Source organism: Calliphora vicina, chromosome 5 (genome assembly GCF_958450345.1).
Source record: "Calliphora vicina chromosome 5, idCalVici1.1, whole genome shotgun sequence".
Classification (NCBI taxonomy): domain Eukaryota; kingdom Metazoa; phylum Arthropoda; class Insecta; order Diptera; family Calliphoridae; genus Calliphora; species Calliphora vicina.
In genome coordinates this window covers 88,815,262-88,837,557 of record NC_088784.1, presented here as the reverse complement: position 1 = coordinate 88,837,557, position 22,296 = coordinate 88,815,262, and the positions used below count along the sequence as shown (strand labels likewise).

The 22,296-nt window shown below is 28.1% G+C and overlaps 1 protein-coding gene across 1 annotated transcript in view; it reads right to left on the bottom strand.

The window, feature by feature from the left end:
* Positions 1-22,296, bottom strand: part of LOC135961448 (5-hydroxytryptamine receptor 2A-like) — a 158,896-nt gene that overhangs the window by 106,532 nt on the left and 30,068 nt on the right. The window contains exons 3-4 of the mRNA XM_065512948.1: positions 8,903-9,036; positions 2,088-2,197 (exon numbers count right to left, since the gene is read on the bottom strand). Of these exons, the coding sequence (XP_065369020.1) occupies positions 2,088-2,197; positions 8,903-9,036 (244 nt within the window). The remainder of the gene's footprint in view (positions 1-2,087; positions 2,198-8,902; positions 9,037-22,296) is intronic.

Below are 22,296 nucleotides of genomic sequence, written 5' to 3'. Positions count from 1 at the left end.
TGGCATGTGGTATTCAATATTTGGATCTTTAACTCACTATTTTTTAAAAAAAAAAAATTATTGGAAATCTAAAAGGATATTCAAGATAAAAATTTGAAACGACATTTTTGACATCTTTTGATCCTTACAGGATAAAATAAAAATAATACGAAATATTTTACAACTCTTCTTGATCATTTGACACGAATTTTGACATAGTAGGATGATCAGAAGTATTTTAAAACATTTTTTTGAAAATGTACTCCTCTGAAAATTTGAAGTACTTTTAAAAGGAAACAGGATCACGAAATTTATTGTTTCAGACGAATTGCATCCGTGATGATGTAAATCAAGTAAGAAATTATCAGAGTTTAACTATTTTCAGTTGTATGGGGGCTAGAAGATATAATTCACGGATTCTAATCCAATTCAATAGACTTTGTCATTGGTTTAATAAAAAAGTTTTCGCCAAAGTTTGTTGAATTATCTTTAAAATTGCGACCTGTAGTTTGAGCAGATTGGTATGCTTTAAGGTGGATGTTGGAACAATATTCTTGCACAAAGCAAAAGGCCTACAAATTGAAGACCTAGAATTTTTCTCGCTGAGTGTCAATGATTATGTATATTTGTAATTTAATTTGATAGATTTGTCTCACTTACTCTCTCTGCAGTAGAACTTCCCCACTATAGTGGTGTAGGGTATAAAAACAAATTCACGCAAACTTCACAACATAAAATCTTACAAAAGACTTATTTTTTAGAAGATTTTCGGAAAGTTAGATTATCAAAATGCATAAAAAACGCACAAAAAGTACAATTTGTCAAAATACGATACTAACTTCAAATCGATATATCTCGATATGTAGACCTGAACCAGAGAAATGCAGGGATTATATATATTTTACAACTCTTCTTGATCATTTGACACCAAATTTGACATAGTAGGATAATCAGAAGTATTTTAAATCATTTTTTAAAAATGTACTCCTCTGAAAATTTGAAGTCCTTTTAAAAGGAAACAGGATCACGAAATGAAAAACTGAAAACGTAGTTTTTCTCCATTTAATTTATTGTTTCAGACGTATATCATCCTGTTCGTGTCTAATATTGAGTGTTGTACGGTGTTATAAGTCTGTCGCATTTTTTCTCACCCGAACAATCATAGAAAATTGGACATTTCGGATAATATCTCACACACTTTGTTTTATTTAATTTGCCTTAGGAGCCATACTTGGAGAAGCCAATGCATCACTTTTAAAAGCTCTGTGTTGTTTATATGTAAAACTTAAAGTATTTTATAACTCTGCTATGAATATATGAATGTTGTAGCAGCTCGTTTTATTTTCAATATTATTATTTCGAATACACCCAAAAAATCCAAATTTTTATTTAAGAAAATTTCGATTTTTCTAACATTTACCAATAAAAGAATCCTAATGCAATTAGATCTGACTAAATTTCACATATGTGCAGTTAAAAAAAATATATTTAAATATTTTTCCTTAGTTTAAGACCAAACAAGAGAATATTTATGATTTGTCTCCTGACAAATGACACACTTTTTTTATTAATCTTACTCGTTGCGACATTTCGTAGGTATTTTGGGCGTTTTTTTTGTAACACATTCCATTAAATTTGAATTTCAATGTTTCTTTTTGTTTGCTTTGTCCCGTATTGTTTACAAGAAAGTATAATAAATAATCCACTGTGTATTTTGGAAATCATTAAAAAAGGTTTTTCTGTCAATGTTTTTTTTCCCAAGACTGCTGTTCTTTTTTTTTATTTGTGTTTGTTAATTTATAAGTACACATTTTTGTTATTATTTAGATAAGGATGTTTGTTTTATGGTTTTGTGTGCTTTTTATCGAAATATTTGAAGAATCATTTATCATGATTTGTGATGATATGCAAAAAAAATGTGGATAAAAATTATGGGATGGAAATAATTTAAAGAATTCAAACAAGTTTTTCTTCTAATAGTATAAGGAAATTTTAATGTAATTTAAAGAGTTAAATATGTAAATAAATGTTGACCTTAGAACTTGCTGTCATTTGACACTTTTATTTATTCAATAAAAAATATATTTTTTTCTTTATTTTCCACTTACCTATCAACAGCAATTGCCACCAGATGTAGTATTGAAGCTGTGCAGCACAATACATCTATTGATGTCCAAATGTCACACAATTCCGGTCCCAATATCCAACCTTGACTTATCTGTGTAGGTTATGTTGTTGTTTTTGTTATTTGTTTAGCATTTTTAGTTTTTTGAAGTGAATAGAAAAATTATAAAACAAAAAAAAATATTATTTTGTGTAAATATTTGCAAGACAAACACTGAAATTTAATTAAATTCTTAAATTTTATACCAATGCATACATGTTTTATAATACAATATTTTAAATTAATTAAATTTATGTTTAAATTTGTTTGATTTCACATAATTTCATTGAATAATTAATGAACGTATAAGTAATATTAACTTTTAAATATTACTCATACGCTACAATGATATTAAATTATGCATTTAGGTTTGTATGCATTTTTAATTAATTTTATAAGACCTGAGGTAATATTTAAACATTTGACGGAATAATAATAAACATTAAGGAAGAATTTAATTTAAAAAAAATTATTGCTACATATATTTTTATTGTATTTTATCATGTATTCCAGCAAAGACCATGGGTCTTCTAATTTGACATTATCGGTGAACAATAGGGTGACCTTTATAATGGACAATTTCGATTTCCCGTGCTCCCAAGCTCAAAAATTATTCTCAGTCATTTAAAAACCAAGTGCTGAAAATTTGAACAAATGGGAATGTGTTTCGAGATGGCTCATTATATTTGAATTTTCGAGTTAAAAAAAGTAAAAAATGAAAAATGAATATTCAACAAAATCCAAATAAAAACAGTTTTATATTTCATTTACCCATATCTTTAGAAATATAAACTTTATAACTTGATATTATTTATTGGGTGCATGACTTAAAAATGCGATATTTGCAATAGATTAAGTATCTTTTGAAAGCAGTTTTTGTTTTTAATAAATTATATATTCTATGACATTTATTCTCACTTAGTTATTTAACATTATGATGTAAACAACAAAGTTTATTTTTGCATCGAAAATTTTGAAATTTGTGCCAACAAAGCGTCATATGAGGGAAGTTTTGCTTTTCCGATAACTCACATTGATTTCTCACCAAAGCTTATGGTGCATATGTTCCACATTTTCAATGTGCAATAGATGGTTTTTGTTGTTCAGAAATAATTATTTTGACACGGAAAACACAGACCAACAATTGGAGTCAAGACTGTTGTCAAATTCAACATGATCTAGCAAAATTATTGACAGATACTTAATCAGCAATTTCAAAGAGCTTGCAGCATGATTCATCTAAAAATAGGAAAAGTGGGTACCATATGAATTGAAGCTGAGACACTGAAAAGCTGCTTAAACTCTATAAAAGAAAATCATGTTTGCATCGAATTAGTACTTGCGATGAAAAATGGATCCATTACGATAACCTGATGCATAAGAGATGGTATATGAAGCCCAACCAACCAGCCGAATCGACATGAAATATCTATGGCGCTATGATATCTGGATAGTGATGAAACCCTAATATTTCAATCCGCATGATCAACATATACATATATGATTGTTCAAAGAGTATTTCGGTTGGGGTCTAGGTGAAATCATCGACCGATTTTATCTATTTTCAATACCAAACAACCCGTACCAAAGATTATATGCGGAAATTTTCAGCCAGCTAGATCCTTCCGTTTGGAAAATATCAGACGGACGGACATAGCTAGATTGTTTTGGATTCTGAAGAGGACCCAGAAAATACATATTCTTGGATTTACTACCCATCTTTTTTGATGATGGGTATAAAAAAATATGGTATTGTTAGGTATATAGGTCATTATTATCATTTTTATATCTGGGGTAAAAATTGTTAGACTTCTACACTAAAAACTCAATTGCTAACATAGTGCAATATTTTCAAAGTCATTGAGTACAAAGTCCTCATTCTCATGTAGAATATCTCTAAGTAGTTATCAAAGCTAAAACCACATTTAGGTTTCGCTAGTTTTACATATGATTCGGATTTTATGGCCTCATGTATGTATATTGTGCCTAAAACTTTTGCGAAGAACATGCAATTATTCTCACAGCTATATCTTGGAAACCAATTAGAATTTTATTTTCCTGTCTTCGGCATAATTGCAGTCATAGACTAGGAGAATAAAAGTGTAAAACAAACTAATACTAAGAAACTGCATCTGGTGCCTCAAAATTGCTAAAATATTAAACAAAATTGCTATTTTGTTTCACCATTTTTGGCCCCAGCTGCCAAACTATGGGAAATTCGGTAAAGTAATCCTCATAATTCTTCAGAGCATTATAATACGGAAAAAAGCGTTTTTCACATCTTCCAGCCGTATTTTACATCAAAGATTCTAGAAATTTATGAAAAATGTCTCGAAAGAAATATCCATTGAAGTTGGTGCATCATCTGAGCTTAATAGCACATTCAAATGTCCTCTGCGACTTCGGTGCCAGTATCTTCATCTTGGTATACCTTATGACTCCACCAACAAACGTTTGCAAGCAATGCATCCAGCTTTTATAAAATAAAATCTCAAATTTATGAACTATATTATAAGGAATACATTTTCTTTTACTGAATTTCCCACAGTTTGGCAGCTATTTTCTAAAAATTGTGAAAAAAGATATAATTTTAGCAATTTTCAGGCACTAGATGCAAGTTTTTCGGCATAGTTTGTTTCACACTTTTTATTTCCTAGTCTATGACTACAATACTGCCGAAGATAGGAAAACAAAATTCCGATTGGTTTCCGAGATATAACCATGAGAAATTCCATTCGAGAAGGAGTTTGCAACTTAGGTGTTGCTCGGTATAATCTAGTAATAGTTAAAACAAGTAAGAGAGCTATATTCGGCTGTGCCGAATCTTAGATACCCTTCACAAAATTATATTTTAAAATACAACTTTTAATTATTTTTAGATAAACAAAATTTAAATTTTTTTACAAAAAAATGTTTTGAAAATGTTTGTAAAATTTTTTTTTTTCAAAATTAAAATTTTTTTTACAATTTTTTTTTAAATTATTAGAGAAAAAAAAATTTATGACTAAAAAAATTTGTTTGTTAAAAAAAAATCTGGTTAAAAAATATTTTTTCCGATTTTGACCCATTGTATGTCCAAATTACTAAAGCCTTATAAACATCGTTGCAATGGACTTTGAAATGTCTATCATTAGATATACATATTGTCTATATTAATGACTTAGTAATCCAGATAGAGATCAAAAATAGGCCGAAAATCGAGGTTGTCCCGGTATATTGATGTATCAATCATGTTTGTAAGTTATTTGGAGGCCACGAAAAGTTGATTTCAACATTCAGATGGACAGACGGACATGGCTATATCGACTTCGCTATCTATAGCGATCCAGAATATATATACTTTATGGGGTCGCAAATGAAAAATGTAGAAATTACAAACGGAATGATATGTATATATCGTCACCTAAAATGCAAAACAACTTATCATCAAAAAAATCGAAATTGATTTTATTATTGATTACGATTTACTACATCATATTACATATGTGTACAAAATTTTAAACTTGTACTATCAAAAATAACCATGTTATAACCAAAATTGAAACTAAAGTATCATCAAGTATATGATTTTCTTAAACAAAATAACGTATACGCTTTGAGTAATTAATTAATAAATAGTTTTTACCTTATTTTAGGTAGTATCCTTATTTTTATGTGTATCCTTATTTTTTATTAAAATATTTTTTAAACGAAATTTCAAATAATTAAAAAAGTTTCATTGCTTCTAATTAATAGTAAGTGAGAATTAGAATTCAAACAAAAAAATTACTCAAAATAATCACACATACGAGTGTTGGTTTTGTTTTCACATAGTTTTTTCTACTAATACATTCTCACCACTTAGGTTTCTGACAACTGAGTTAGGTCTATGACAGGAGAATTTCCGCTCTCTGTTTATACTCTATGATTAAAAACATAAAACTTTAATATTAACCATAGTATAGATTAGCGTAGGGACCGATTTGAATTTATCAAATTTCGAGAGAAATTTTGTTTTTGGTTACAAATTGTTTAAAATTATTTTTTAAAAATACATTTCGTTGTCTATTTTCTTATGTTTTATTTCAGATAGTGTCCTTGAGTTGCTAATTAAATTGTTAATAATATTGAATTTCTACGACATTATTATTCAAGAAATTTATTATGGATTATAATATTCTTTAGAATAGCGTAAGCAACTTTGCACATAAACTTAATTTGTTTATTGTAAATGATTTAAAAATACGTGCCTGTAAAAGAGAGTTAAATTGCAAATTTCAATTAACAAATAACATGATATTTAAATTTCAATTTCATTGGAAAATTTAATTTATAAATCAGTGTGTGGAAATTCATTATATTAATGCTTTTCCTTATAAATATACTGCGAGTTTCTATAGGTCTGTTCAGTATTACCAATTTTTTAAAAATTGCAACTGAATTGACTCAAATTTCATTCAATTAATTTTTTTGTGCGAAAAGAATTAATTCAAAATTTCCTAATTCAGTGCATGAATTTTTGAATTATTCATGCACTGAATTAGGAAATTCGAATTAATTCCTTTCGCACAAAAAAATTAACTGAATGAAATTTGAGTCAATTGTAATGAATTTTGTAAAAATTAATTGCAATTCATTTCCAATTCAAATGAATTTGTCAAAGTGAAGTGCAATTCATTTCCAATTCATTTGAATTCAAATGATTTTGAAATGAATTAGAAAAAAGAATTACGAATTCATTTCCCAATCATTTGAATTGAATTGATTGAAATTTGCATTGATTTTGAAAGTTAATCTACAGTAATCACTGTCATTATACCCTACACCACCATAGTGGGGAGGGTATAATGCGTTTGTGCAGATATTTTTGTTATTCAAATAATGTTTTATGTAAAAGACAGCAAGTACTACTCTCGTTTTGTAGATAACCTAGTACAGTCCAAAGACAAAATATTCTTAGACCATGATATCTTATATACCCTTCACCAAATTATAAAATGTATATTTATACCCTACACCACCATATTGGGGAGGGTATAATGCGTTTGTGCAGATGTTTGTAACGGCCAAAAATATTAGTCTAACAGCGACCTTAAAGCATTCCGATCGACTTTCTGAGTCGATTAAACGATGTCCGTCCGTCCGTCTGGTTGGCTGGCTGGCTGGCTGTCCATGTAAACCTTGTGCGCAGAGTACAGGTCGCAATTTTGAAGATATTTCGATCAAATTTGGTACATATTATTTTTTCGGCCCACGGACTAAGCCTATTGAAACTAGCTGAAATCGGTCCATGATTTTACCTAGCCCCCATACAAATGTCCTTCCGAAATTGGACTTTAACGGTCATAAAAGTTTAATTTATATATGTATCTCCATATACCGCTCCAAATAGGTTTTATATATACAAAATTCATTTCACCAAATTTTGTTATGATCGGTCCATAATTAGTCATAGCTCCCATATAGACCCGCTTCCGAAAATCACTTTAACGAGCATAAATCTCTTAAAAATATTGGTATACACACAAAATTCAACATACTTAACTTTAATATAGACATAAATCACACGACGTAATTTTATGGTGATCGATGCATAATTGGTCATAGCTCCCATATAAGCCCACTTTCGAAAATCACTCAAAAATATAAATTATTGAAATTTTAAAAGAAAAATGTTTTTGCTCTTTTACTTAGTGTAGGGTATTATATGGTCGGGCTCGACCGACCATACTTTCTTACTGGTTTTTTTATGTAAAAGACATCAAGTATTACTCTCGTTTTGTATATCAGCTAGTACAGTTCAAAGACAAAAAATTCTTAGATTTTAAATTCCCATGATATACTGGAATTGTCAGGTAGCGGCGGAATAGGAATTGAATTAAAAATATAATTGTTTTAGATATTTTTTATGTAAATAAATTATTTTTTTTTAATTAAAAAAAAAATATTTTTTCCAAATTGTATTTATAAAGTTTTTTTAATTTTTAATTTTTTTTTTTATTTTTTAAAAAAAATGTGAAATATGAAAAATAATTTTTGACAAAAAAAAAAATGTTTTTGATGAAAAAAAAAAATTCGGGTTAAAATATATTTTCCCGATTTGGAAAATCCAACTATCAGACAATCAAGCAAAAACAAAATATTTACATTAAATTTCATATTGGATATTTCTTTTAATTAAAAAAAATTACTTGTTTTTAATTTAACTTAACAGTTTTTCCACCAATGCACGGTTTGTCAGTAACAATTTATAAAATACTGTATCTATTTCAGTTATTGAACAGACCTATGAAAACTTAACTTAAAAATTTATGAGGAAATAAATATAATTTATTTTCACACATTGCTTTGTAAATAAAAATTTTCCAATAAAGTTGAAATATAAATATCATCGTATCATAACTGAAATTTGTGATTTAATGCTTTTCTGCAGTGAGATAATTTTGAGTACAAAAATTTATAGAAATAAAATTTAAGTAGCATCTGTAGCAAGTACATGTGTAAAGTGGGCATCATAATCATAGTTGTTGCAGCTGCAATAGTTAAATACCCAACATTAGACTGGTCCAAAAAAGCCATGTTTTCCCTTTCCATATATTTTACACTTTATTTTGAAATATTTGGGTTTTATATGCTGGTGCATTTTTAAGTTTTTAGATGTGGCAGCATCTAAAATCACAATATTGTCCAATATAAGGCCCACCCTAATAAACACTGTATGTAAGGTAGATATGTATGTAAATACATTTGTTGTGTGTGTTTATTATTTGCATTACTTACCTCATAAACTGCGCCCAGCGGCATTACGAGACAAGCAACGAATAAATCAGCTACAGCTAGTGACGCTACCAGGTAATTAGCAACATTTTGTAAATTTCGTTCCAAAATGATGGCAGCAATTACAAAAACATTGCCTGTTATTGTTATTATTTTGTTTTCCATTTCATTGGGAAAAGTATTTAAAATTTCAGCAGCAAAAAAAAAAATTCACATTCAGCAACAATAATTGTTTTAAGCGTGTTTGGGTGTACGTTGCAAGTTTATTAAAACATGCATGCGTTTGTTGTTGATGTGGCCAATGGACATGTGGGTGAGGTGATTGCAGCATCAGTTGCATGTCCATCATCATTTAACACAAAATGTCAAATGGTTTTTTTTTAAATATGTTTTTCCATTATTGTTGCGATGTCCATTATTCACATTGCACAAAAGTCCAACCAAAAAAATAACAATTGAAGTTATTTTCAAATAAAGTTGTCATGTTGCGAGAATAATGCCGGAGAAATGAAAAGAAAGAGAGAGAGAGAAAATATGAAAAATTATTTAATATAAAATTGTTTGTAAAGGGTTTTTGTAATTTAAGGAAATTTGTTTAAGCACTAAAAAAAATTATTGTTAAATATTATAGAATCAATCGTCAAGAGGATCATAGGCTGCAGACATCTTTTGACCACACCTCTTTCAAAATGGGGATGTAAAGTTTCGAAGAATCAACATTTTTTGGCTGCTCCAATCGAGATAATATTTGACGTGGGCGTAGAAAAAGAGTATTCAAGTTTAAATTATTAAAATGGAGGTTCAAAGTAGGGTACCTTTAACATGTAAAATTTTTGAATTTATAAAAGTGCAATATTTTTGAAATACGGAGTTTTAAAGTCTCATATATTTAAATCTAATTGAGATATTGCCTTGAAATTTTCATTGTAAGACCACAAATTAACTTATCTAAACAAAAAAAAAATTAGTGCGGAATACATCTTCCTAATATTTGAAATCCTATTAAAATTCTATAAAAAGTTTAGTTTTAGAAACTCAATAAATATGTAATAAAATCTTTATTTATCAATAAAATTTAATGAAATTTTTAAAGTTTTTTTAGCTTGTCTGTAGCATAAAAAAACTAGTCGAAAAGTTAAAGAGAATCCCGCAATTCCCAAAAATTAGAGCAGAAGTCCTAAAAATGTTATTTTTTTTAAATTTTTTCTCATAGGGTCCACATTTCCTTCGGGGCTGGCAAAATACTTTGGAGTAAGTAGGGAATACATCAGGGTTTCCAAAGCCGCTATCGGATTTTTGATCCCAGCTTTGGGTTTTAACAACATGTGGCCCAAGTTGAAATTGTGTTAAAAAAATAGGTCAAATTCCGATGGGCGTAGGAGCAACATATTCGAAAAAAGGACATGTTTCTTAAACCGAAATGTTCTCCGTAAAGATGATACCTTACATAAAAACGAAATATATGTTATATGTTCTTAAAGAAAGTTTTTTTTAATAAAGAGAATCCCGCAATTCCTAAAAATTGGAACAAAAATCCCTAAAATTATATTTCTTACAATTTTGTCCATACTTTAGGGACAAATAGGGAACACATCAAGATTTCCAAAGCTGCTTTTCGTTTTATGATCCCAGCTTTGGGATTTTAGAACACGTGGCCCAAATTTTAAATTTTGATAAATAAGAAAAAAGGAGTTAAGTCACCTTTTCGCCAAAACAAGAGCAAAAATCTACTGTTTTTTTAATGTTTAAATTGAAAATCGTTTATTTTTGGATCCATGACTGATATTGCTTTGAAATCTTCAGCATATTATTGGTAATTTAGCTGTCTAACTAACAAAAAATTGTGCTTAAAAGCATATACTTTGAGTGTAATTTTTTTTGTGACAAAAACAAAACACATGTAAAATTTTCACCAAAGTACAGTACAAAGCACATTCAATTTTGTGAAAATTAGCGAATTAGCTTAATTGCGAATTTATGTTCGATATCTCATTTTATTCCCATTACATGTGGCTTTGCGATAAAGCAATAAATCTAAACAATTTCTGGCGTTTTCGATTTTTCATGAGTTTTTTAAAACAAAAAACTTTTATATTTTCACATAAAAAATATATTTTTTTTGCTTCAATTTGTTATTATAACTTCGAAACTATTGAGCCGATTAAAACGCAATATATGCATGAAAATTTGTACATAGCATGGGGAAAATGTTTTCAAAATTCAATCAATTGAAAGAAAAACATTAACTGCTCAATTGTATGTATATCAAACAAAAAACTAAAATTTTGTGAAAATGAGCGAATTCACTTAATTGTGAATAAATTCAAAAATAAACCATGTATATTTATGATAGATACCTCGTTTTATTTCTATTACACGTGGCTTTGCGATAAAGTAATAAGTCTGAACAATTTCTGCCGTTTTCGATTTTTCATGATTTTTTTAAAACAAAATAATTTTCTATTTTCACATAACAATTTCTTATTATAACTCCGAAACTACAGAGCAGATTGAAATGCAATATATATGCGAAAATTTTTACATATCATGAGGAAAATGTTTTGAAAATTCAATCAATAGAAAGAAGAACATTAACTACTTAATTTTATGTGTATCAAACAAAAAACCAAAATTTTGTGAAAATGCGGCGAATTCACTTAATTGTGAATAAATTCAAAAAAAAACATGGATATTTATGATCGGGATTTTATTTTATTCCTATTACATGTGGCTTTGCAATAAAGAAACAAACCTGAAGAATTCCTGCCGTTTTCGATTTTTCATGATTTTTTTAAAACAAAAAAAATTTCTATTTTCATGTAAAAAATATATTTTTTGCTTAAATTTGTTATTATAACTCCGAAACTAATGAACCGATTGAAACGCAATATATATAGCATGGGAAAATGTTATGAAAATGCAATCAATCGAAAGAAGAACATTAACTACTTAATTTTATGTGTATCAAACAAGAAACCAAAATTTTTTGAAAATGCGGCGAATTCACTTAATTGTGAATAAATTCAAAAATAATTCATGGATATTTATGATCGATACCTTATTTTATTCCTATTACACGTGGCTTTGCAATAAATCTGAACAATTTCGGCCGTTTTAGATTTTTCATGATTTTAAAAAAAACAAAAATAAAAAATTGCTATGATCACGTAAAAATATATTTTTTGCTTCAATTTGTTATTACAACTCCGAAACTACTGAGCCGATTACAATGCAATATGTATGTAAAAATTTCTAAATAGCATGAGGAAAAAGTTTTTAAAATTCAATCAATCCAAAGAAAAACATTAACTACTCCATTTTATGTATATCAAACAAAAAACTAGAATTTGTGAAAATGAGCGAATTCACTTAATTGTGAATAATTTCAAAACCAAATCATGGATATTTATGATCGGGCTTTTATTTTATTCCTATTACATGTGGCTTTGAGATAAGGAAATAAATCTGAAGAATTTCTGGCGTTTTCGATTTTTCATGAATTTTTTAAAACAAAAAAAATTTGATATTTTCACATAAAAAATATATTTTTTTTTTTATTTATTTATTTTCAATGAATTATAAGCCTATAAGGCCAATTAAATTCAGGTTTACATATGGCAGTAAGTATAACAAATTACTATAAAAAATATTAACTTAATTTAAAATTTGGTTAAAAAAGATACATATAAATTTATAAATTAAATTAACCCCCCTATTTTTGCACAAATAATGACACTTTAATTTTCTTTTATTAATGTTGTTTGATAAATTAGTACTAGTATCATAACAGCTATATTTCTTATATATATACTTTCAAAGTATTCTTAAATTGCTGAATAGTTTTATCAAAATTACGAACATCATATTGAAGAATAGAATTCCATATTCTGGCTACCCTAACAACAAATGATCTGCTCATAACAACGGCGGAGTGTTGTATATTTTTTGCTTCAATTTGTTATTATAACTCCGTAACTACTGAGCCGATTAAAATGCAATATATATGTGAAAATTTCTAAATAGCATGTTTTCAAAATTGAATCAATCGAAAGAAAAACATTAACTACTCCATTTTATGTATATCAAACAAAAAAAAACAAAATTTTGAGAAAATGCGGCGAATTCACTTAATTGTGAATAAATTCAAAAAAAAAAAAAACATGGATATTTATGGTCGGGATTTTATTCCTATTACATGTGGCTTTGCAATCAAGAAATAAATCTGAACAATTCCTGCCGTTTTCGATTTTTCATGATTTTTTTAAAACAAAAAGAAATTCTATTTTCACATAAAAAATATATTTTTTGCTTAAATTTGTTATTATAACTCCGAAACTAATGAACCGATTGAAACGCAATATATATAGCATGGGAAAATGTTATGAAAATGCAATCAATCGAAAGAAGAACATTAACTACTTAATTTTATGTGTATCAAACAAGAAACCAAAATTTTGTGAAAATGCGGCGAATTCACTTAATTGTGAATAAATTCAAAAATAATTCATGTATATTTATGATCGATACCTTATTTTATTCCTATTACACGTGGCTTTGCAATAAATCTGAACAATTTCGGCCGTTTTAGATTTTTCATGATTTTAAAAAAAACAAAAATAAAAAATTGCTATGATCACGTAAAAATATATTTTTTGCTTCAATTTGTTATTACAACTCCGAAACTACTGAGCCGATTACAATGCAATATGTATGTAAAAATTTCTAAATAGCATGAGGAAAATGCTTTTAAAATTCAAGCAATCCAAAGAAAAACATTAACTACTCCATTTTATGTATATCAAACAAAAAACTAGAATTTGGGAAAATGAGCGAATTCACTTAATTGTGAATAATTTCAAAAACAAATCATTTTTATGATCGGGCTTTTATTTTATTCCTATTACATGTGGCTTTGAGATAAGGAAATAAATCTGAAGAATTTCTGGCGTTTTTGATTTTTCATGAATTTTTTAAAACAAAAAAATTTCTATTTTCATGTAAAAAATATTTTTTTTGCTTAAATTTGTTATTATAACTTCGAAACTATTGAGCCTATTAAAACGCAATATATACATGAAAATTTGTACATAGCATGGGGAAAATGTTTTCAAAATTCAATCAATTGAAAGAAAAACATTAACTGCTCAATTGTATGTATATCAAACAAAAAACTAGAATTTTGTGAAAATGAGCGAATTCACTTAATTGTGAATAAATTCAAAAATAAACCATGTATATTTATGATAGATACCTCGTTTTATTTCTATTACATGTGGCTTTGCGACAAAGCAAAATAACTAAACAATTTCTGCCGTTTTCGATTTTTAGTGAGTTTATTTAAAACAAGAAAATTTCCTAATTTCATGTAAAAAATATATTTGTTGCTTCAATTTGTTATTATAATTCCGAAACTACTGAGCCGATATAAGCCGATTAAAGGCTATTTAAATTAACATTTTTCTATGTTTATTTTAATAATGTCGAACTAACCGTTTTTTGAGTTATTATAATTATGTATCTTTAATTATGTGGAGAAACGTCTACAAAAATTTTATAATTACACCGTACGACACTCAATATTAGACACAAACTGGATGATATACGTCTGCAACAACAAATTAAATGGAGAAAAATTGCGTTTTTAGTTTTTCATTTCGTGAACTTGTTTCCTTTTAAAAAGACTTAAAATTTTCAGAGGAGTTCATTTAAAAAAAAAATGTTTTAAAAAACTTCTGATTATCCCACTATGTCAAATTTGGTATCAAATGATCAAGAACAGTTGTTAAATATTTCGTATTATTTTTATTTTATCCTATTAGGATCAAAAGATGTCAAAAATGTCCTTACAAATTTTTATCCTTGAATATCCTTTTGGATTTCCAATAATTTTTTTTTTTTAAATAGTGAGTTAAAGATCCAAATATTAAATACCACATGCAATAATTTCATCCTTCTATCTTAACTACTTAAGTGTTAAAAAATATTTTAAATTTGAATTATTTGATTTTTTATATTCTATTTTAATATTTCATTCAAAAAAAATATAACAAAATCCGTTGTGAAAAGCAACGAAGAAGACTTTTTAATAAACAAGTAAAATGGTATAGTCGAGCAAGCCTTAAACCGGGTATATGATTATAAAGAGTTTTCTTTTGATATGAAACTTATTTGTGTTGAATCTTATTTGAATACACACATTTTCGGTAGTGGGCCTTATATGGGAGCTATGACTAATTATAGACCAATTGTCACAAAATTTGGTGGAATGAATTGCGAATATATGAAACATAGTTGTGTTGAATTTTGTTTGGATACTGAAATATTTCAGAGATTTATGTATATTAATGACATTTTCGAGAATGTTGCTTATATGGGAGCTATGGAATATTGTTGACCGGTCATCACGAAATTTGGTCGTGAGAGTTCGGCTTACATAAAACTTGAATTTGGTTTGAATATGTTTATAATTAAGCTTAACTATTTTCAAATAGGCCAATTGTATGGGGGCTAGGATAAATAATGGGCTGATTGATAACCAAATTCAATAGCCTTTGTCCTTGGGGCAATATAAAGGTTTGTGCCAAACCTCGAATTATCTTTAAACCTGCGACCTGTAGTTTGATTACAAGGTTTACATGGATGAACGGACAGACGGACGGACATCTCTTAGTCGACTAAGGGAATATTTGGGTCTTTAACGCACTATTTTTTTAAAAGGAATTTATTGGCAATCTTAAAGGAAAACTTTTTAAAGACCATTTTTGACATATTTTGATCCTTACAGGATAAAATAAAGATAATAAAAAATATTCTACAACTCTTCTTGTTCTTTTGACATATTATGAAATATTTTTTGAAAAATGTACTTCTTTGAAACTTTGAAGTCCTTAAAAAAGGACACAGGATCACGAAATGAAAAACTGAAAACACAGTTTTTCTCCATTAAATTTATAGTTTCAGACGTATATCATCCGGTTCGTGTCTAACGAATTTTTTCTCTATTTGTCGGACAGTTTTATACTTACATTTTTTAAAAATAAAAACCTTACCATAGAATTTAAAATTCTGGACCATATTTGTACTACTGGATGCTTAATACATCAAAATTGTGTAGTGGTTTAAAAAGCCTCTAAAATTTTTCACTATTTTATTGCCCTGTGTTATTTCTTAATAATATTGAGGCAAAGCCAAACTATAATTGTTTAAACATTTGCCAATTCCCTTTAGAATGTTTAATAAAATAATGCACATATTCGCATTTAAACTTTTTAAAGCCATTTTAGTTTAATATACTTAAAAAACATTTCAAATCGTAAAAACTTAAAAGAAATTAAAAACTTAACAAAATATTAACAAGAAAAGAGAAAACAAAATCACCCTGAGAAATTAAGTTATAAATTTTATATACTTATTTTTTAATATTATTTACACCATATACCCAGTGTAATCTGCTTAAAGTACTAAACTAATGACTTAGAAGAGAGAAAAAATAAAAAAAGAATTGTTAGAAACTTTTTAAAATAATGAAAAGAAATTCTGATTGACGTTGATAAGAAAGCACACATAGTACATACATATACTTCTAATAAAGATTTTACGTGCTTTCTTGTGTTACGCTAAAGTTACTGATTTTCCCAGTTTTAGAGTGTAAGTAAGTATTTATTTATGATTGAATTACTAAAGTTTAGTTTTTTACTTTTTTTTTTAGGGGGGAAATTAAAAATTTCTTTAGCCTTGACAATACGTTACAATAAATACTTGGGGGATTTTATTAGGTTTGGTAGCAGATTGAAATAATCATGAGAAAGTAATAGTAATGAAATTTTGAAAAATATTTTACAACATAATTTGGTGCAATGTTTTGATATTTAATAGGGGATTAAATCATGTAAAATCTGTAGGAGGTTATGAAATGTGAAAGAGGGTTAGAAGCGTGTGAGTAAAAATGTGAACATTTTTAATTAATTGAATTGAGAAACTAGTATGAAGATTTTTTTTATTGTGGAACACTTTTTTTATTGGCAGCAACTACACAAGTGATTTGATTAAATTAGATTAATATCCGAAACGAAACAATTTCACTGGGGTTAGTTGCTTTTAGTCTAACAGAGTGTATTCAAAATAAGTTAATTAAGCTTCTGTTTTGATATAAAGTGTTGGAACTTATACTATGCCCTACCCCAAAAGCACCAATTACATAACTACTTCTATAACAGCTAAATATTACATAATTTTTATACATTAATTACCTTAAACTTATTCTATATACTATATAAAAGAGTAACGTTACTGACTGCCTGACTGATTCATCATCGCACAGCCCAAACGGCTGAAGCTAGAATCACGAAATTTTAACTGTGGGTTGCTCCCTCCCCAAAACGATCCGATAAGAAGGGATTTTTGGAAATTCTAACGTTTAGGGGGTAAAAAAGGGTAAATTCGGTATCCTTATATCTTCAAAACTAATAAAGATACAAAAAAACTTAAAATAGCATGTTACTCCATTTAAAAAATAAGCTGACAGGTGTTTCGTACTTTTTCGAAATTCGAAACTTTTAGGGGAGAAAACGGGTAAAAACTGTATTTTGGTACTTTTTTTGGCACCCTATGTATCTTTTAAACCAATAAATATAGAATCAAATTTTAAATCGTATTCTTTACTTATCAAAAAATAAAAAATATAAGTTTGGTACTTTTTGGAAATTCGAACCTTTAAGGGATAAAAATTGTGTTTATTTTTGGTACTTTTTAATAAAATATGTTTTTCTGTAATTCGACATAGACATACGAATATTTTATTATGAGCTCCCACCACGTTACAGAAATTTATTTGAATAAAATTTTACCACCGCAATGGGGATAAAAAAGGTACCAAAAAAGGGATAAAATCGGGATGTATTTTATATTTGAAATTATTAAGCCAATTTTAATATTTTTTTTAACGTTGGTTCCTGGATTCATACAAAAATTAGCTAACAGGTTGTTATTTGGAACTCGAATACAAAGGTCCAAATATTGGGCCAAATCCGGGTAAATTTGGTACTTTTTTTAAAACATATTTATTCTTGGGCACATTAACACAGATTTTAATATTTTGAGACATGTCTGTAGCATAAACAATTTTGGCAAAATGTAATATATTTAAATTTCAAACTTGAGGGGTGTTCAAGGAAGAAAAGGGAAATTAGTACTTTTCTCCTTTTTTAACATTTTAAATTATTTCAGTTATCGACATTAAAGTTAGCTGATATGTATCTGAGTGAAGTTATTGTTAGGAATAGGGTATAATATTTAGGTACCAAAATGTGAGAACTGAACTATAGGTACTTTTTTATTCATCTAATGGTACTTTTTCAATTTTATATGACAATGGACTTAGAAACATGAAATTAAGCATATATGGTCCTAAGTGAGTGAGAATTTTAAGGAGTACTAATGGTACTTTTTGAATTTTCTATAATAATGGACCTATAAATATGAAATTAAGCGTATATGGTCCTATGTGAGTGAAAATTCAAGCGGATACTTCATGGTACTTTTTCTTTATAATAATGGTACTTTTTTTTTAATTTTATATGACAATGGACTTAGAAATATGAAATTAAGCATACAAGGTCCTAAGTCAGTGAGAATTCTAGGGGGGAATTTTTGGTACTTTTTCTTTATTCGAATGGTACTTTTTGTAATTTCTTCATCAATGAACCTAGAAACATGCAATAAAGCTTATATCGACAAGAGTGAGTGGAAATCCACAAGTGGCTGCTTTTAGGTACTTTTTCTATATTCTAATGGTACTTTTTGAATTTTCTGTAATAATGGACATAAAAATATGAAATTAAGCGTATATGGTCCTAAGTGAGGGAGAATTATAGGGGGAGACTTTTTGGTAATTTTTTATTTCTAATGGTACTTTTTTAAATTTTTTATAACAATGAACTTAGAAACATGAAATTAAGCATATATGGTCCTAAGTGAGAATTCTAGGGGTAGACTTTTTGGTACTTTTTCTTTATTCGAATGGTACTTTTTGTAATTTCTTCACCAATGAACCAAAAGCCATGAAATTAAGCTTATATGGACCCGAGTGAGTGGGAAGCCACTTTTGGGGGATTTTTGGTACTTTTTATATATTCAAATGGTACTTTTTTAATTTTTTGTAATAATGGACATAGAAATATGAAATTAGGCGTATATGGTCCCAAGTGAGTGAAAATTCAAGGGCATACTTCGTGGTAATTTTTCTTTATTCTCATGGGTACTTTTTTGAATTTCCTATAATAATGGACCTAGAGTTTCCAAAAAAACGAAGAATTTCAAAACCCCGGTTTCGGTTTTAAAAAATTAAAAACCGATCGGTTTCGGTTTTGTGATAATATATTAAATATTAAGTATTATAGAAACAAAATTAGTTGATAATATAGGAAATGATATACAAATCTAAAAAAAACTTGACGGTGATAGTGATAATCAGTGGTACTATTTCCTTATTGCAATGGTACTTTTTGAATATTTTATAATAATATTAAACCTAAAAAATTTAAAATTAAGAACACATTTTGCATTTGCTATAATAATGGACCCAGAAATATGAAATTAGACATTTACAATTAGATTCACAAAGTGAGACTTGATGGTACTATTTCTTTCTTCTAATTGGGGTAGCGAAGCTCACCGGGTCAGCTAGTATATTATACTTTGAACATTTTACTGCTTTAAACCGTTTCAAAAAAACCTACTTTTTTGCAATTATTCTTCACATCTAGCGGCAACTGTTTGCAAGTATTGTATCATTGCTATGGTGTTCATTATAGTCATGTTGAAAAGTCTCATTTTGTGCCAAAATATAAAGAAAATATGCTGAATAACAGAATAAATTTACTAAGCCAGACAGACGTGCACTTTTGACAAATTTACTTTTTCTATTTATGCTTTTTAGCACAGTTAGTTTCCTTTCTATTTTCTTTCTTTTTTTGGTTACCTTTCTGTTGAGCGCTTCGCTTTTATTTATTTTTGGCATACTTACGGCGGAAACTTAAACAAAAATTATTACAAGGTCACTGTTTCATACTAGGCTCTTAAAGTATAAAGAAAAAGCCTAAAATAAAAGTAAGTATTGCAAACAAAACCCCATGCCCCAAAAACGAAATGTGTATAGAAAGTAAAAACATTAAAGCTGATGTGGTTACAAATGGCTGTATTAACATTCTTTGAAAATATTTTGAGAAAAGTTACTGGACCATCGAAAAGAAAGAGTTGTTAGCTTTTTGGCTTTTTAAATATACAATTTAAATATTCACAAAGGTAGGCAAAATGAGTAAGTATGTAAAAGGTTAATGTTCTTGGGTACCAACAGTTAAGCGGGTAGTCAATGTGTACCTTAAATACAGCAATTCTCATTAATTGCTGACTGCAATTTATGTATTTTGGGTCGTTGTGTGAGCACGTAGGTGTCACTCTTTGTAGTGCAGAAAGAAGTCAATTGGTTACTTTATACATCCCAAGTAATCTAGAGAGAAGTCAATTGTCACTTTAGAGTCTCTAAGTAACCTATAATGTAGTCACTTGTAATGTTTATTTTGAATTGCAGTTTTTGGTGAGTAATTCGTATAAACTAGTTCATTTTCTTTGTTTTAAGTATACTGACATCCCAAGCGTGAAATCAATTAACACTTTAGTATCTCCAAGTATCCTAGAGTGTAGGTGTAGTCACTTTAAAAGTTTATTTAGTACTTCATTTTAAAAAGCAGTGGGAGGAAGGTAAGTTTACAAGTAATCGGTTATTGGACTGTCCAGGATATGCCTTGATAACTGATTATTTGAGGTCAATTATCTAGCTGATCAAGTAACCAGTTAGGTAGATATAAAACAACGTACGACACTCAATATTCGATACGAACCGGATGATATACGTCTGAAACAATAAATTAAATGGAAAACCGCGTTTTCAGTTTTTCATTTCGTGATCCTGTTTCCTTTTAAAAGCACTTAAAATTTTCAGAGGAGTACATTTTTAAAAAAATGTTTTAAAATACTTCTGATCATCCTACTATGTCAAATTTAGTGTCAAATGATCAAGATGAGCTGTAAAATATTTCGTATTATTTTTATTTTATACTGTAAGGATCAAAAGATGTCAAAAATGTCCTTTCAAATTTTTATCCTTGAATATCCTTTTAGATTTCCAATAATTTTTTTTAAAAAAAATAGTTAGTTAAAGATCCAAATATTGACTACTACATGCAAAAATTTCATCCTTCAATCTGAACTACTTAAGTGTTAAAAAATATTTTAAATTTGAATTATTTGATTTTTTATATTTTATTTTAATATTTCATTCGCAAAAAATATAACAAAATCCGTTGTGAAAAGCAACGAAGAAGACTTTTTAATAAACAAGTAAAATGGTATAGTCGGGCAAGCCCGACCTTATGATACCCTACACCTGGTATATGATTATAAACAGTTTTCTTTTGATATGAAACTTATTTGTGTTGAATCTTATTTGAATACACACATTTTCGGTAGTGGGCCTTATATGGGAGCTATGACTAATTATGGACCAACCGTCACAAAATTTGGTGGGATGAATTGCGAATATATGAAACATATTTGTGTTGAATTTTGTTTGGATACTGACATATTTCAGAGATTTATGTATGTTAATGACATTTTCGAGAATGTTGCTTATATGGGAGCTATGGAATATTGTTAACCGATCGTCACGAAATTTAAAAGGAATTTATTGGCAATCTGAAAGGATATTAAAGGATAAACATTTTAAAGAACATTTTTTACATCTTTTGATCCTTACAGGATAAAATAAAGATAATACAAAATATTTTGGAACTCTTCTTGTTCTTTTGACATACAATTTGTCATTGTTGGAATAGCAGGAGTATTTTTAAATATTTTTTGAAAAATGTACTTCTTTGAAAATTTGAAGTCAAAGGACACAGGATCACGAAATGAAAAACTGAAAACACGGTTTTTCTCCATTAAATTTATAGTTACAGACGTATATCATCCGGCTTGTGTCTAACGAATTGTTTCTCTATTTGTCGGACGGTGTAAACGGTATGTGAATCCAATGCGTTGAGTACGTTGTACCAGTTATTAGACAGTCTCATTGCAATCTAAAGGGTCAATTGGGACATGCACGTTCTAAAATAACTAATCACGTATTTAATTACTTAACTAGTTGTCACTTTTAATGATAGGTAAAATCACTGGTTCAAGGCATTCTCCTAGAACTGGTGGGTTTTATTTGCTCTTACTTATATTTGTTTTCTTTTAAATCTATGTACTTTATATGAATATTTTCATACAGCCATTTCTACCTAAAGAAATTTTAAGTTAAACTAACTTTTTCTTTGATGTTGTTTAGATAAAAAAAACAT